Here is a 13,964-nt window from a genome sequence, read left to right as displayed (position 1 = left end):
GTGCAAGAAGGGAGGAGCATTGGTCTCTGCCATTGTTGACAAACTTGAGGTTTGGCAGGGCATCGATTAACTGAATAGCTTTTGTAGTTTCTTAATAGGGTTCTCTTTTCTCATCTCAGTACCTTTTGTGTTTTGATATTCAATGAAGCGCACCGTTTCATGAAATTTATTCTCCCAACAACGCGTTCGCAATTTTTTTTCTCCCGCTCAAAACGAAGCTGAAAACACAATTTGTGCTAAACGCCACGTTTCATTAATCTACAGTAGTTGGCCACGTTGCGTCGTGCGCTCGGTGCCTACGCAAATGGTGCCTGCATTCTTTTTCTTTCCACCAAGCATGATTAAGTAACTCAATTCCTATGTTTATTTTCCGACAATGCAAATGAAATCAGATTAGAAAATCATTAACTACCTGTTTGACAAGATTGTAAAGTTATTCTGTCAATACACATTGACAAGAAATAACAAGATCACCTGTTTGTATTTCCATTACGACTTAAACTGAAGTTCTATTGAAAGATAAATGTTTCAATCTCTAAATAATTTCCTGAGATTCATACGGATGAGCTTACCTGAGTCCAATTCCTAGGTGAAACAAAAGCAGTGCAACACAAAAGGGGGATAAAGCATATTCAACAAGTTTCAAAAAGGCAGATTCATGAAGGTTTAGCTTCTACATGGGCGGCAACCATTCACCCTGCTGAACTCAACCCAAATGATTTGACAATGGTGCTGACCCTTTCTGCAAAAGTTCTGGAGGTTATCTTTTTACCTGGCACGTGAAATGGGTTTGAAACCGCATCTACATATGCAACATGGAACTTCCTGAAAAACTGTACAGCATATTCCACAGAAAAATGTAAAATCAGGAACAGCTATAAGAGATGTCATTCATAGTATGCTGGAGATGAAGACTACAGTAATTGAAAGTGGCAACAGAAAATAGGAGTGGGCCTATTCAAATCTGCAATGATATTTTTCAAATCCTGCTGCAGCTGCACCAGCTCTTTCTGTATGCCATAAATGACCTAGGAGTAGGATGAATAAGCAAAAAAAATGGCAACCATTCTATTATGGAATAAGTGGATTGTAAGGCAGGAAAACCAACGATTTCTAAATGGACATATCAAGCAACTTACATAAACATGTATTATACACGATTTTGTTTGCATATCACCGAGCAAATTAAAATAACATAAAAGAATTGTCCAACCACCAACAATTTTGGGAGTGGATCACAAGGACAAGACAACATACAATTGATAAAAACATCACAGAAATTCCAGTTCTTCCTATTTTTGTCAGTAAGCTATGACAAAACTAACCAAAAATTCATTTCCTTCCATTCGTAATACGATGCCATTTAATTTCTCACATCGTACATTCTCTTAAAAGCAAAAGTCAAAGTCACGTCACTTTGATTTTCCGGGAAAATATTTCCATAGAACAAAATAAATCCAATTGATAACCAAACTCACATTTCGAACATCCGCGTCTCTGACATCTAGATCCGTTGTCACCACGATAAACTTCACCTTCGTATTGGTCAGATACCCGTACCTACCACAACATCATCTATAAAATCATCCACAAGCACACCATGATATTGTCGCAAGAAAAAACACTTTCCTTGAAAAAAAATATGAATCCATAGCATCGGTAATTACACTTACACTTTGTAATTTTCGGTCGGATAAAGCAGACCCAGAAATGTCTCATTTAGTGTCGGTCCAGATTTTTTGGGATTGTTCACTGAAACATAAAATGATACAAATTTAATCAATTTTCTAAAAACACAACACGCTTTACTGAAGAAATTGAAATCCTAAAACCTATAAGCTGTACCGTACGAATCATGGACTTGGATCCGAAATCCTTAACAACAATAGTGATTACCTCGCTCGCCAATGACGTCTAGGGAGCAGTGTACGATGTGGTGGAGCTTGAGGGCATCGTCGGCCTCCGTGAAGCTCTGTATGTAGAGTGGGTTGTTCTGTGAAGAAAATTAAAAGTAAATATTAAAAAGAAAACAGGAAGAGAGAGAGAGAGAGAGAGAGAGAGAGAGAGAGAGATTATGATTTGTTTCGGGTGTACGCACCTGGTGGCCGACGACGGCGACGCAGACGATCATCTTCACTGTCTTACGTATAGAGCGGATGCGTTTTCCATCTGGACTGGGGAAATGCAGTTGCACTTGTCTCGATCTGTGCGCTACACCTTTTCGGTCCTTTTCTTTTCAAGTTGGGCATGGAGGCCCATAGAAATCCATGGGCCGTTCTCACCAGCATAAAGACTCAAAAGAGCCCGGCCCGACCATAATAAAATATAATTTTAATCAAATCAGTTGGTAGTCAGACGTCTTACGGGAGGTCACAGCCTTCTCGCGTAGATCGCACGTTGATGTCCATCGGAAATCACGTTGTGATTGTTTTAGAAATAACAAATTAAAAATTGAGATGGGATAAATTAAAATTATCTGTAAAATTAAATGAGATCTTATTTTTAAGGTATGATTAAAGAAATTAATATTGACTTGATAAGATGTCATTTGTACTTGTATTTTTCCGTCAAACTCTCATTCATAGATCTGCACATTTGGAATAGATAGTAATGCCAAGAACATTCAGATCTATGAATGAGTCTGAAAAATAATTTAATTCTAAAAAAACATCCAACAATTTTAAATGAGAAATGTTTAGTTCTCACGTAATAAAATTCATAAATTTACGTGAGTTATTATAACGTATTAAATTATAAAATTATTTTTATTATAAAATAAATTTAATGTACACGTCTACTCTCAACAATCTTTAAAAAAAAAATATTAAATATAGTCATAAATGCACAAGCAATTAAATTAATATTACAAGATGTCTTTTATCAATTGAATGGAATCGAATTTAAATCATTCCTTGAGGAGAAGGGCAGCCGTTTGGCTTGTCCCTGTAAAACTCCAGCACTGGGGTCTCTCACGGACCAAGAAAGCATATCCCTTTTCATTTTTCGCTTAAACTGAATACGTTGTTATTTTAAAGCAAAGCATAAACCAATTTTAGCTTCTAACTCTTTACTTCTTTCATGAAATCAAATCATAAATAAGTTAATAACCCAAACCCAAGGGCAGTCTTCGTCATTTCGTACCCCACGGGGCCCACCCTACTCTATATAAACACAGACAATTCGACAATATTGTAATTACCATTATACCCCTACATCCTCTTCCATTGTCCATCTCCCTCTCGTCCTCCCCCTCTCCGCGTTGCATTATATTCTCCAACAGGAGCTCCTTGTTCAAAAACGACAACACTTCTTCTTCTTCGTCTTCTTCTTCAATCTCTCAGGGTTCAAAATCTTCGATTCGAATAGGTAATTTCTCAGAAGATCTTAAATCCAGCTGCTACCTCTCGCCTAACTCTCAAAATAAATGGCGGACTTTTCATTTTCCTTCTAAACATTTAAATTTTGCGACGTTATGCATGTCGGTTAAACCAGTTTCTGATCCAATTAGGTGCTTATTTTTACATGGATTTGAGCTGGTATGCGTAGCTTTTAGGTTAGATGATCTGCTGGCTTGGTAGAGTTTGAGCTACCCTAGGGTTCTTCTAGCTTCGTTCATTAAAATAATATGAAATTTCTTTCCTGTTTCTATGATGATTTTATTGTGTCGTATCTGTTTCGACTATTTGGTCCATGATCAATCGGGAGTAGGACATTTAAGAATGCGTAACATTTGCATGGAATTAATATTGGTGTAGTTGCGTGAATGAGTATTATGAATTTGTTAGATTGTAAATTTATCATACGGTGGACGAATACCTATGTGTTTTGAGCTTTAGTGGATTTGGCATTTAGCTCTGGGATTTTCGTTAATTTGAATGTGGAGATAAGTTGGCGATAATTTGATTTAAGGTGACTGGGGAGAAGTAAGGGATAGATATACAAACGGTTTTATAAAAATATTCTGGGGTCTCCCTCTGATTTGAGAATCAACAGAATGTCTTTTCTTATATATTTAAGATTGCCCATTAAGAAATCAGTAAAACTCTAATTTGTGCTTACAATCTGGAGGTAAATGGAAGTTGATTAATATTCAGATTTCCCAAATGGGATAATCAACTTTTCTATCAAATGACTCTTAATTAGCTGGGTGTTTCATTTTCTTAGGGAATAGACTGAAAGAATTGCGAGACCGGAAAAATTGTGGTCTCTTCATTTGCTTTAGATTTGTTGCTGAAAACTCTCTCTTTCTGAAACTCTTTTAAGGGTGGAGACAGTCATATATATTATATTGTATGTGGCTGAATTTTTTGTTACATGATGATTTTGGATTGAACGATAAAAATATGGACTGATAACCTTACCTTATTCTTATGATTGTTTTCAGATGGAAAATGAAGAATGTGACTCTGTTGGTATGGTCAGTGAGCCTACCACAAGTCCTTATGATAATAATCCTCCGAAACAAGATTATTCTACCACAAGCGGGCTTGTTTGTGATCCAAGTGTAGATAGTGAAAGTAAGGAAGTTAGCAAACCTATGGACACTGCCAGTAACACCCACAATATTCCATATATCTATAGGCAAGACGTTGTGAAGAGAAATAACAGTGGCACAACGGGGATAGTGACTGAAGTTGCAGGTGAAACAGATTCAGATAGCAGCATTACTGATGACGAGGATGATGACGGTGATGATGATGATGATGATGATGAAGAAGAAGAAGACAATGGTGGCGAGAATGAGGAAGATGGTGATGGAAATAGCAATGCCAATGCCAATAGTGATTGGAAAAGAGGTGGTGGTAAGAGTGATCCTCTACCAGCAGACCAGGTGCGAGTACTTTGGATGGATGAAACTGAGTCAACCGTAAATGTTAATGATGTAACAGTTGTTGACCGTGGATTCTTACATGGGGATTTTGTTGCCGCTGCTTCGGACCCAACTGGGCAAGTGGGTGTTGTCGTGGATGTGAATATCTCCGTCGACTTATTAGCTCCAGATGGGTCTGTTATGAAAGATGTCCCATCCAAAGATTTGAAACGCGTAAGGGATTTCACTGTGGGTGACTATGTTGTCCTTGGTCCATGGCTTGGTAGAATTGATGATGTTTTAGATAATGTGACTGTTTTGTTTGATGATGGTTCTGTGTGTAAGGTTCCAAAAGCTGAGCCACTGCGTCTAAAACCAATTTCCAAGAATATCCTCGAAGATGGGCATTTTCCTTATTATCCAGGCCAGCGTGTAAAGGCTAGTTCTTCATCAGTTTTCAAGAATTCTAGGTGGCTATCTGGCTTATGGAAAGCTAATCGATTGGAAGGTACTGTTACAAAGGTTACAGTAGGATCGGTTTTTATTTATTGGATAGCATCTGCCGGATATGGACCAGATTCTTCAACTGCCCCTGCTGAAGAACAGAGTCCAAAAAACTTAAAACTGTTGTCTTGTTTTTCCCATGCAAATTGGCAACTGGGTGACTGGTGTCTTCTCCCCTCATTGGCACTTCCGTCCTCCATTACCTTAGACAACGGTTTATCAAAATTAGAACTGCATCATTCCATCAATAGTGAATTAGATTCTACTCAACTGGGAAGTGGATGTGATTCAGAAGAGGTTTCATTGGAGGAATCAAATGAAAATAGTGAATCCATGGATCTTGATCCTGTTCCTGCAGTGGATGAAAATGATAGAAACTTTCCCATCAATGAGACCGAGTCTAGCTCTTGTGGTAGTTCATTGTCAGTTTCTAAGGAGCCTGTCCACGAGTCTTGGCCTCTTCATCGCAAGAAGATCCGTAAAGTTGTTGTTAGGAGGGACAGGAAAACTCGAAAGAAAGAGGAAAGTTTTGAAAGAGCCCTTTTGATTGTCAATACGGTTACAAAGGTTGATGTGGCATGGCAGGATGGAAAGACAGGACACTGGTTGGACTCGACAAGTTTAATTCCGATTGGTAGTCCTGGTGATCACGAGTTTGTTGCTGAGCAGTATGTGGTAGAGAAGGCCTCTGATGATGGTGGTGATGTTGGTGAAATCAGGCGTGTTGGAATTGTGAAAAGTGTGAATGCCAAGGAACGGACAGCTTGTGTGAGGTGGTTAAAGCCAGTTACCCGTGCAGAAGATCCTCGAGAGTTTGACAAGGAGGAAATCGTAAGCGTCTATGAGTTGGAGGGACATCCGGATTATGATTACTGCTATGGGGATGTAGTTGTTCGATTATCTCCAGTTTCTGTTTCTGCAGAAACAGCTACTGGCATAGACTCCATTGATCAAGCAAAGCAGCAAAATGGGCCGGATGAGGTTAAACAGGATATGAAAAGGCACTCAGGATGTAAGAAAGTAGATGATGCATCTGAATATAAAGCTTGTAGTGGTTTCTCAGATCTCTCTTGGGTTGGGAATATAACTGGTCTTAGTAATGGTGATATTGAAGTTACATGGGCTGATGGGATGGTTTCAATGGTATATTACTTGCGACATAATATTATGTTCTTTTTTAATAATGTTTTCTTTCTCTTTATGAATGAGAAAAGCGTACATGTGCGGTGCACGAGACCGGAGTTTACTCTGCAGGGGTGGGTCCGAAGGGCCCTGCCTTGGAGAGGTTCCCCGACATCAAAAAAAAAAAAAAAAGCGTACATTGTAATTTTTTCAGTCTTTATCTAAAACTGTGCTTAATCAGCGACTTTGAGTTTGTAAATTTATAGCATAAGCACTGCACATATATACTTCCCCTTGGCAAAGGCAGAAAATGATAAAGGCTTGTTTTATTCCAGATTTGAATGGTAATATTTTCATCAATTAATAGATGTTAAATATCTGGTAGCTACGTAAAATGGCTAAATTTGAACAAATAGGGCATTAAGGGTATCACATAAACCTCCAGAGTGTATCCAAAATAAGTGTAGAAATCTTGTGGGAGATATATGATGTTTCCTGAAATGGTTTGTTTTGAGCTTACTAGATGGAAGTGGGAATGTAATTTGAAATCTCATGATTGTTTGGCAATGGGATAAGATTGTTGCAATATGGTAACTTTTTCTTTTCTCTTTATTTGGTCAGCCTAAACTTGCAGCTTAAAGGGAGAATCATTTCACATAGTCTATTGCACTAATATGTTCCACCACACAATTATTTTGATTTTTTTCCATTCTTGGTTAAGAGTTCTCATGGTGTTTGATTTGCTTATTTCAATCTTTTGTACGTCGTTAGGTTGGACCTCAAGCAATATATGTTGTTGATCGAGATGATGATGATGAGTCAATTGCTGCTGGGAGTGAAATCAGTGATGATGCTGCTAGTTGGGAAACTGTTAATGACAATGAGATGGATGCCCTTGAGAATGTTCAGGAGGTGTGTTTCTGTTTAGAGCGTTATCATGTGTGTCATTCAATATGTTTACTGTCTGTTAAAGAAGGCCGATCAAAGAAACTAGTGTGTGTGGTGCGCATTCTGGGATGGGAGTTGTAATTCAACTTGTCACAGGATTCATAAAAATGGGGTTTGGAAAAATTATACTATGGCCACTCATATCTGAACTTTTCTAACTCCACTTTGTGATTTTCAAGATCTTAATGTATGGACATTCATTTTACAATAAGTCCCAAGTGTAATAGATTGGATGGTCAAGTGCATGTTGGGAAACAAATACTCTGTCCTTATATTGGAGCTGAACCTTTATGGTTCTCCTCTACATGATTGCCAAAATGTACATAATTCATATTCTATTTTTTTTCCTTGCATGTAATTTGCTAGTACTAGAACTAAGATTTACTCAATGGTGCATATCATTTTTTATGCCGGTAGAGTGAACGATTGTAGTCAATGATATGTTCAGGAAGATGGGCTGCATGATGCCCACTACACAAATTCTGAACCAGAAGAAAGTAGAGAGAATTCTGGCAAAAATACAGCACTATCAGTTCCCTTAGCTGCACTTCGGTTTGTTACAAGACTGGCCACTGGGATATTCTCGCGGGGACAAAAGAATTTAGATCCAAGCTGTTTGGATTCCAAAATTGAAAGTGAGCTTGAATCCCAGCGGATCATACAGATTTCTGGGGGAAAAGATTCTAGTGATGAGTCTAGTTCTCAGAAATCAAACGTCATTGATAGTTTTGGTACAGATGTTAAAGAAGAGGTCGCCTCTGAGGCCCAAAAACTGTTTGAAGCGGCAGAGGCATCAGGTAACTTGAGGACTGAAGAATCAAATGCTCCAGCATGTTCTGGGGATGACACTTGCGGTTTCAAACACTTCGATATAGCTAAAGATCCCATGGACCATTATTTTCTTGGTGCATGTGGACAGGTGAATGCCTTCTTCATTTTTGGTATCATCCTTGATGCCACAAATACTTTACAATGTTGTTTTTCTTCATTCTATCAGAATTGCAATTAAACTTCCTTATTTAGTTAGATCTTACAGGCTTACTCTTCAAATGTACATGGATTGAAATATTTGGTGAGTTACACGGGTCCCTCAACCCCTCAGTGGCTTTAAACACATTTCCCTGACCATCATATATTATAGGGGAAGGAAGTGCTATTTGAGCTTTAGCTTATTGGTGAGAAGAATAAAAAGGAAAACTATGTGGATATATTGAGTGCAGTAACTAGGAAGAACTTTAGAGGGATGCGGCTTTTGAAACTAGAAAAAGAATGTATAGTTGTCTTGTCAAAACCCGGGGGATGCTTATTTAATATGTTTCAGTTATCACTCTCATTCTCACAAGGATCACTTTTTGTGTTTTTTGAACCCCTTTTCAAATGAATGTCTCTTGCAGAATAACAATGGAAGGAAGTGGTATAAGAAGGTTCAACAAGATTGGAGCATCCTTCAGAATAATCTGCCTGGTAAGCAATACTTAGGACATCAAATTTATAGTATTTTACAAGGCTTTGATAATTTTGTCCTATTTTAGCAACTCTTGGTTTTAACGAACAGAAGTGTTTAACAGATACAATCTATGTACGAGTTTATGAAGATCGAATGGATCTCTTAAGGGCTGTTATAGTTGGGGCATATGGGACGCCTTACCAAGATGGCCTCTTTTTCTTTGATTTTCACCTTCCACCAGAGTACCCTGATGTTCCTCCAGTAAGATATACTGATGTTAATCTCTAGTTCTATCTTTGGTCTATAAGCTGTGCTTACTATATTTTCTCACTGATCCCAAAAACATTTTTGTTCAGTTTGATGCAGAAAAGGGTGTCTTTATCTGTTATCTGACTAAGTTTGTGATGTGCAGTCAGCATACTATCATTCAGGTGGCTGGCGGATAAATCCAAATTTATATGAGGAAGGGAAGGTGTGCCTTAGCCTTTTAAATACTTGGACTGGAAAAGGAAATGAAGTCTGGGATTCAAAGTCTTCTAGCATCCTACAAGTGCTTGTTTCACTCCAGGGATTGGTGCTAAATTCTAAGCCGTATTTTAATGAAGCTGGCTATGATAGGCAGATTGGGACGCCTGAGGGAGAGAAGAATTCATTATCATACAATGAGAATACTTTCTTGCTAAATTGCAAGACAATTATGTATCTTATGCGGAAGCCCCCAAAGGTAATGTGTCCTATTCCAGTATTCAATATTAGCTTTTCTTGGTTCGAAGCCCTTTGCTTTTTTTTTTTTATATAATTTATAATGAATAACCCCTTTCCCGTTTATTATCGGAGACATATCCTATTTGCCCAAAATTTTGTCAACAAAGTTTCTTTCCCACCTCATTGTCACCTGTACTTTAGTTTGAAAAATCAAGGGAACCTTGAGCTGATAATATTCATAGTACTTTTGTGGGGATCTCCAGGAGGGGCGCCACCTAGGTTTCTTTTTGTTTTTCCTTTTTTTTTTTTTTTTTTTTTTTCCTTTTTTTGGCCTTTTTGTTCGCTTGCTAAACAAGGTGGCTGATTTATATCTTAAGCCATCCTTCCACTTTTGTTAATCAAGTCCCACACTTGCCCGCTTCCATAGACATCAATCTCGTTTGCAGATGTGCATTAGGCATGGTATCCTGTGCACACACTTAATTGTACAAGTGTCGTTGATGAAGGCGTGGTAGTGTGCTTGGAAAGCTCTCTGAGTTGGGCTAGAACCGTTGCTTAGTCTGGCCAAACCTGCAATAATATTATCATCATTCAGCTGTATGTTCATGTAGTCAGCCGCTGGGGAATTTTTTATTCTTTAACTACAAAAGATAGCGGCAATATGTTTTTGGATGAATATTAGACATCTGATTTAGTTTGCTTTTTAATTGTGTTGAGGCTTTGTGCCATATAATAACACATCCTGGTAAGTCCTTAAAAGTTTTTTTTTTAATTTTTATTTTGGGGAATCTAAGATATAATCAAGGTATAGTTGCATTTTTATATATTTTTGTCTAATTGAAGTATTTTACCATCTTAATGGCTTCTCTAGGACTTCGAAGAGCTTGTTAAAGACCATTTCAGGAAGCGTGGTTATTACATCCTTAAGGCCTGTGATGCATATATGAAAGGTGGTTTAATAGGCTCTCTAACTGAGGACGCCTCTGTGAGTGATAAGAGCAATGCCAATTCAACTTCAGTTGGTTTCAAGCTGATGCTAGCAAAGATATTGCCAAGGCTTTTCGTGGCACTCAGTGAAGTTGGAGCTGATTGTCTTGAATTTAAGCATCTGCAACAGTCTTAGCGTATTTGGGGACATCTTGGTCAAGCCACCAACTTCAGTCTTCAACTAGGTCAGTCTTTGATTCATTTTCATTAATTACTTCAGATTTCCAGCTACCCATCAATGTAAAAGGCTTTCCTTCCTGCATTGTGAACGTTTGATTTATGTGACCTGTGATAGAAACGTTCCCGTGTCTCGTTTGGAAGGCTAGTCTGCAAAATTGCTGGATCTCCTATTTTTTTCATAAATGAAACTTTTCATCAGCTCACACAGCATATTGGAAATGATTGCGTTTGTTTTGTATTTGGTTTCAAACTAATTTCTTTTTTTATTTTTTGGTGCCCCCTTTATTGGGATATTCTCTGGGATTGGAAAGGCGGTCGGATTTTTGCATTTTTATTTTTGCTCCCCATGATGATAGATTAATTAAATTTAACTGAAGATTAGCACAAGATATCAGAAAATTAAAAAAGAAGACTTCAAAACTTTAAAAAAATGTTTTTATAGCACTTTTTTTTTAAAAAAAAAAATTGCCTAGATTTAAAAAATAATAATAATTTAAACACTTTTTAAAAGAGTTTTATAAAAAAATAAATTAAAGAACAAAATAAATAAAAATGTAAAATAGATAATATTATTGTTACATAACTATGCAAAACATAAATTTACAAAGAACAAAATAAATAATAACATATCACAACTAATTAAACCAATACATAACAATACAAAATAAATAACATTCTTGAATATTTTCTGTACAAGAACAGATCAAGCAGCCTTTTTTTTTTTGTTGGGGGGGGGGGGGGGGGGGACCGGTTAGGAAAACCGGGTTAAAGATCCGGGTGCATACAAAAAATGGGAAAAAAGGGATCCGATTCTACACACCGCAAGTGTTGGATGCTGAGAAAAATTAATAAACATGAGATTTATATAAAAAAAAAAATTAATTTTTTAATAATTAATTTTACTTTTTTTCAAAAGCAATGCGTGGTATTTGCATAATCTATTATTATATCTAGTATTACATAATCTATTATTATCTAGCATTACTCTTAGATATTTTATATGAGTAAATCAAGAGCTACACTTTGGTTGAGTTCAACAATCCACAATTGAGATTAATGTGTAGAAAATAAAATAAAAATCTTTTTAGAGTATTTCCTTTCTAATTTATTTTTCTGGGACCGTTGGATGACGCTCTTCAGAACTTACCACCACAGATCGTACCAACCAAAGAGTTAAGAGGACTAATCTACAAAGATAATATTTGCTGGGCTTCCTTAACGATAAAACATGATATGAGTTTATTACAACTGTCAACAGCATATCATGATCTCTAGGGTCTACCGTTCAGTATCACTTAACAGAGACAAGAGAAGGACTAATATTTCCCTGAAATTGGACGGCAAAAGAGAGAGAGAGATAGACTCGTAAAATAAATTTCTATTTAATATTATCTATTTCTATTAATCACGCTTTATTTCTTTCCATTTATTTCTATTTAATATTATCTATTTCTATTAATCACGCTTTATTTCTTTCCATTTCTTACATTATCTCTCTCTCTTTTTCTTATCAGCACATAATAAAAATGGGATTTGATTAATCATGTGATTTATTCACCAGAAATTCAGGTGGATCAACAACTTCCAGGCACATATTAATTCGTACCCAATAATCCTATGGCAATAGGCAAGAAAAAAAAAATATGGAAAATTGGTTCAGGCCAAAAAAACACAAGTTCTCTTCCTCTAAAAAAAAAATATTATGCACCGTTCTTGACGATCCCCCTCCTAGCCAAGAACCTCGCCATCGGAGGCGTAAGCGCAATGGTAATGGGAACCCGAATCGGAAACAAAGCCTTGTTACAGAGTACAGCCAGAGCCAGGGCCCCACCGGTCGAGGCGGTGAGCTCGGCCACTCGATTCCGCTTCTTCTCCTCCATAACCACCGTCGATTGAGACTCTGAAGTCGGTCTCTCATTTTCGACCACAAACCCATCGGAAGAAGAAGAAGAAGAAGAAGCTTCAGGGGGAGCGTGATCCTTGGTGGAGGAGCCGACACCACCCATGTGCAATTTCTCGAGCATGGACTCGACGTCGACGTTGTTCTTGATGGCGACGTAGAGTCCGGTGATGGAAACCGCAGAGACCGAGAAGTGGACGCCCAAGGCCACCTTCCCGTACTTCTTTAGGAGCTCGCGGAATCTCCCGCCCGCCATTGTTGGATGAAGAAAAATGGAGGCTAGGGTTTTTCTAGGGTTTTTGAGCTTCTGGGCTTGAGCTTGCGGAAGACATACAAGCTGAACTTTTACTTACGCTTTGCGTTATAAATAAGAAAAATTCTAGACACAAGTCCACGCCCTTAACACCTATTTAAAAATAAAATATTATTATATACAAATAAGTTTACGTATTAATTTATATATTAATATTATTATTTTTATATTTTAAATTTAAATTAATATTATTTTTCATAAAATTTATTTTTTGACTAATCATATTAAATAAGTACGCGTATTAATATACAGAATCATTTATAATTAAATTTTTTCTTAAAAATATGTTATTTTATTTTTTTATCTATGTAATAAAAATTATTACAGATATATTTGTAAATAAAATTGAATAAAAAGATAAAATAATATATTTTTAAACGAGTGTGAGACTTAAAAATAATATTACTTATAAATAAATAAATAAATAAATAAAGTCGGTTAAAATAAATAAAGTAGGTGGAGAGCAGTCTCATTTTCTGTCTTAAGTCAAATTAAATAAATTAAATCTTCTCATGTCATCATATTTCGGATTTATTAACGATCGCATCATATTAATGATCGATAGCGTATATTTTATATTCATTTGTAAAATATAATTTTTAAAAAAAATTAAAATTGATAATATTTTTAAGTGGAAGACTAATAATGTTATTAGAAAATATCTCATTTTATTTAATCATTATAATTTTTTTTAATATTAAATAAAATAAATAATTTAATTTTTTAAAATTTTTAAATATAAATAATATTAAAAAATATATTCTAATAATATTTTATTCAACTTTTTAACTTTAATCTCAACTCATCTAATCTCATTTATAAAAATAAACGATTCCATCACACACTCCCAATTCTCACTTTACACTTACTAGTTTTGATTTAAAAATAATGATATAAATAATATGATAAAAGCTATTTAAAAAACTGGATTATAAAATCGAAATTTCTGTAGAGAATACAAATTTATGCTTCATAAATAGTAAATAATACATGGATGTAATTTGTAAATAAAACCTTTTCTGAATAACAAAACTGGGCCATGATTCAT

The 13,964-nt window shown here is 36.2% G+C and overlaps 3 protein-coding genes across 4 annotated transcripts; 1 reads left to right on the top strand and 2 right to left on the bottom strand.

Annotated features, from left to right (window-relative positions):
• Positions 1-388: 388 nt before the first annotated feature.
• Positions 389-2,257, bottom strand: LOC121254287 (trafficking protein particle complex subunit 2-like protein). Of its 2 annotated transcripts, none has more exons than XM_041154268.1 (5): positions 2,099-2,256; positions 1,897-1,993; positions 1,674-1,752; positions 1,479-1,560; positions 389-833 (listed from the first exon to the last, which is right to left on the bottom strand). In XM_041154268.1, exons 1-5 carry the CDS (start codon positions 2,129-2,131, stop codon positions 693-695), a joined length of 432 nt encoding a protein of 143 aa, XP_041010202.1. In that variant the 5' UTR covers positions 2,132-2,256; the 3' UTR covers positions 389-692. The 2 variants fall into 2 exon arrangements, with proteins under 2 accessions (XP_041010202.1, XP_041010203.1); XM_041154269.1 differs by having other exon boundaries at positions 772-1,028; positions 2,099-2,257.
• Positions 2,258-3,233: 976 nt separating this feature from the next.
• On the top strand, positions 3,234-10,925 carry LOC121254286 (probable ubiquitin-conjugating enzyme E2 23). The gene is made up of 8 exons (XM_041154267.1): positions 3,234-3,366; positions 4,385-6,457; positions 7,208-7,348; positions 7,833-8,303; positions 8,779-8,848; positions 8,953-9,092; positions 9,244-9,555; positions 10,408-10,925. Exons 2-8 carry the CDS (start codon positions 4,385-4,387, stop codon positions 10,657-10,659), a joined length of 3,459 nt encoding a protein of 1,152 aa, XP_041010201.1. The 5' UTR covers positions 3,234-3,366; the 3' UTR covers positions 10,660-10,925.
• A 1,310-nt stretch (positions 10,926-12,235) lies between these two features.
• LOC121254284 lies at positions 12,236-12,968 on the bottom strand. The gene has a single exon (XM_041154266.1). It carries the CDS (start codon positions 12,857-12,859, stop codon positions 12,404-12,406), a length of 456 nt encoding a protein of 151 aa, XP_041010200.1. The 5' UTR covers positions 12,860-12,968; the 3' UTR covers positions 12,236-12,403.
• Positions 12,969-13,964: the final 996 nt, after the last annotated feature.

The sequence above is a fragment of the Juglans microcarpa x Juglans regia genome, chromosome 3D (assembly GCF_004785595.1).
Source record: "Juglans microcarpa x Juglans regia isolate MS1-56 chromosome 3D, Jm3101_v1.0, whole genome shotgun sequence".
NCBI classification, from domain to species: Eukaryota; Viridiplantae; Streptophyta; class Magnoliopsida; order Fagales; family Juglandaceae; genus Juglans; species Juglans microcarpa x Juglans regia.
The sequence above is the reverse complement of the archived record's forward strand: the minus strand, read 5'-3'. Positions and strand labels throughout refer to the sequence as shown.